We start from the raw sequence: 3,636 nt of genomic DNA on the forward strand, positions 1-3,636 counted from the left end.
CATTCTTATCTATCCTAAAAATTCTCATTTGTCATATCTCATTAATTAAGTATTTGTGCAATAAAATTCATTTGAATTTTTTAATTTTACATATTTCTTTATTTTATTTATTTCTTCCTTTTATTTATTTTTTCCTATTTCTTTTCTCACTTTTTAGTTCTTTTCATTTCGTTATTCGAATTATTCTATTCTCTATTTGATTTATTCACATATACTTGTTTTTTGCTTTTTTTTTAAATTCTTGCTTCTTCTACTTTACAAATAAGTATTAATAATAGAATTCATTTAAACATTTTAACTTTATTTATTTCTTCTCTCCCGGTTTCTTTGTTTTTTTTTCATTTAATTACTCCATTCTATATTCAATTTATTCATATTCTTTTTCCACCGCTTTTTTTTCTATCCTTTCTATTTCATTGTTAATTTCAAAAGTAACAGAAGAAAGTCTTTTACCTCTCTCCCTCTCTCCCTCTCTCTCTCTCTTTCTTTCTCTCTTTTTGTCACATGAAAATAAGTTAGTTTTTGTGGTACTAACTTTATCGGTGACAAGTAAATATTGACGTATTGATGTATCCATTGGAAATGCATTAAAAAAAGAAAAAAGAAAAAGAAAGATATAAAGATTGTCATTTGTGATATAATGATATGAGAAAGAAAGAGGGAAGGGAGATTATGGATGATTGAATGGAGGGAGAAGTTTGTCAGCTCAACGGAATTGAGTTTGGTAAGGAGGAAAAGGCGCGGCGCAATTATATCGATCAACACTTCTAGTTCTACCTCACCTCATCTCAATAACCTCAAGTTTTCATATCCATTCATTCTCTTCCACAATTCTTCTCTTTAATTAATTAAATATTTCACTGTCTCTTTCTTTTTTTCAATTTAACAGTTGCAGAGTTATTCTTTTATTATTAATGACTGAAAAATATTAATTAAGTAAGAGAAGCATTTATAAATGTTGCATATTTATGGATTAATTTAATTGAGCATTTAATTTTTATTAATTTTGTACGATTTAAATTATGTTTTATTTTGTAGAATCAATTATTGATTATGTCAATCAATATCTATTCGATATATAAAATTTGAAATTATGTGAACAATAAAATTTCAAAAATTAGAATACTATAGTTGAAAAGTTATGTAAATAAGAATTATTGTTGTTATTGTTATAAGATGGAAATATAAAATAACAGGGTATAGTGGTAGTAGTAGTAGTAGTAGAAATGAAAATCAAAGTTGAAATCGATAAAATAAATGTTTGAAAATTATGAATGAAATGTTCTTCTCAAAGAAAGATTATTTTTAAACAGTTTAAAAAAAAGATGAGTTTAAATAGTTTTAATTTCTTCTTTTCTTTCTTTGTTACAACATTTTAACATTCTAGTCAGTGTTTCCTTTTAATTTACTTAATTAGTTTAAAAAAAAAATAAAAAGAAAATTAAACTGAAAAAGAAACAAAAACGATTACGATTTAAGCAACGATGAGTGTTGTGACATTTTGCAAATCTTTTCACTTTAAACGATTTTCATCACTGATAATGTTGATAAGTGATTTAAAAAAAAAAGTCAGGGAAAAGAGAAGCATCAGGGGAGGAAGGAGAAAAACAGAAAGAGAGGGAAAGAGGAATTTAATGATTTACAAGCTGTCGTCTTCTTTTTTTTTTTTAGAAAAGGGGAAAAATTTTTTCATCTGATTTTCACATTTTATTTGTTTGTTAGCATTTTAGCTATGTTGTGCTATTTGGGAAGGTAAGAAAAAGGAATAAATTTGGTGCAAAATGGAATAATTAATCCAAATTGTTGGCTTTTCTTTTTTTTGTTTATATCAAAAATGAAATTTTATAATTTAGGAAAATTTTGATTACTATTTTTTTGGAAAAAAAAATCCGCCGGTTTTTGGTTTTTTTTTTAGAAGCATATATGCGGCAATTAATAATTTTGGTTTTCTTTTTTTCGTAATGATATGATTTGTGTATTTCAAACCGAACGAAATACGAAATGAAAAAGTGTTATCAATTAACTGGAATGGATTTTATTAAATTTTAATTTCACATTTTCTTTTTTTGTTTTTGATGCATACATCAAGTAAAATCAATACCTGTTTAATATAATGGCCTTAAATTCTTTTTTTTTGGCTAAATGCTAATGCTTTAACATTTAGCCAAAAAAATTAATTCAAGCCCAACAATGATATTCATTTGTGTTACTTACATTCCGCGACTGATCATTTTATTGGCTTTGCCAATTGCAAAATGTATACAGGAATTGAGCGTTCCGGAATGATCCGACGTCAGGTGTTTCATCTCTCATTTCGGACAAAACGAAGACCGGATCATGTTTGGAATAGAGAATGCAAATCTAACCGGAGTACGGATGCATTTCTGGATGATTCAAATGAACCACTGCTGCATTTTGTTGATGAATGTTGCATCGATAATAACTTGGATAAAACAAATGGAGGGCATTTCAAAAGGGTCAGATATCTATCATTATCAAATTTTGATTAAGATTTCAATTTTTAAATTTAAATTTTTAAATTTGAAATTTGATGATAAAAAATCGTTGTGGATGTAAGGAAGGGAATATTCAAGGACAGCAAATGGATAGGCAAAAGAAAAAAAAAGGCGGAAAAAACCGTTATTTTTTTGTTCAAGGATATTGCTATGTAGAATTGAAGGCCAAGCATCATATCTTAGCTTTTTTTTTTCTCTCAATTTTTGACATTCATTTATATCCTTTCCAATTTCAATCAATTTATTTTGAAAATCTTCTCAAGCGGAAATTATTTAAAAATGCAGAGCTAACCCTGACCTCTTCAATAACTCAAATGTCCTTCTTTTTTTTGAGGGGATGGGGAAAGACATTTTGAATTTTTTTTTATTTATCAATAATTTTAACCAACAAAATTACTCAGACAGAATTAGTTTGGTATTTAACATTGTTATAAAAAATTCATATGAAATTATTTGGATTTATTTTTCCCTTTTCTAATTTTAAAAATCCAAAAGAAAAAAATTGATAAGCAGTAACTATTCAATGATATAAAGACAATTGATCCAATCATTACTTTACTAATATTTACTAATTACTGGTCGATATCTTTTGTCTTATCTTTTTTAGATTTAAAAATTAGGCAAAAAAAAGTGACAAGCAAAAGGTCAACATCAATAATCGATGAGCTTTTTAATAATACGAAAACAAATCAATTCAATCAGTTGTCTTGTTGATATTCGTTAATTAATTCATTAAAAACTTTGCAAGTATTAGTAAAAAAAAAGTAACCAAAATAGTATTGTCTTATCTTGTGATGCTTAAAAAATGATAAATCCCATGAAAGTATCATTCATTGGTTGAAACTATCATCAATTAATTAATTTCAAAATTATACAATCTTTTAACAATTTATTTCTAAAGCTATTCATCTATTAAATCTCATTCACTGATAAATTTCAAAAAAATTTCCTCTCTTTTTTCCTTCTTTTTCTCCCATCCCTCTCTCTTTCCCCCTCGTTTTTTCCCTTCTCTGTTCTGTTCCCTGTTAATTTTCCTTATCATAAACAAGTTTTCATGTACTTTTTGTTAAATGATAATTTATTACAACAATTAAATGGAATGGAAAACAAAAAATTTCCC

General features: G+C 26.3%; 1 protein-coding gene across 1 annotated transcript; it reads left to right on the plus strand.

Moving 5' to 3' along the window:
• Window positions 1–676: 676 nt before the first annotated feature.
• LOAG_12016 (hypothetical protein) lies at window positions 677–3,129 on the plus strand (the record flags this gene model as incomplete). Its single annotated transcript, XM_003147530.1, has 5 exons — window positions 677–801; window positions 1,731–1,752; window positions 1,854–1,895; window positions 2,184–2,477; window positions 3,124–3,129. 5 exons carry the CDS (start codon window positions 677–679, stop codon window positions 3,127–3,129), a joined length of 489 nt encoding a protein of 162 aa, XP_003147578.1.
• Between the last annotated feature and the right edge of the window lie 507 nt (window positions 3,130–3,636).

This window comes from Loa loa, assembly GCF_000183805.2.
Source record: "Loa loa unplaced genomic scaffold supercont3.235, whole genome shotgun sequence".
In the NCBI taxonomy this organism is placed as follows: domain Eukaryota; kingdom Metazoa; phylum Nematoda; class Chromadorea; order Rhabditida; family Onchocercidae; genus Loa; species Loa loa.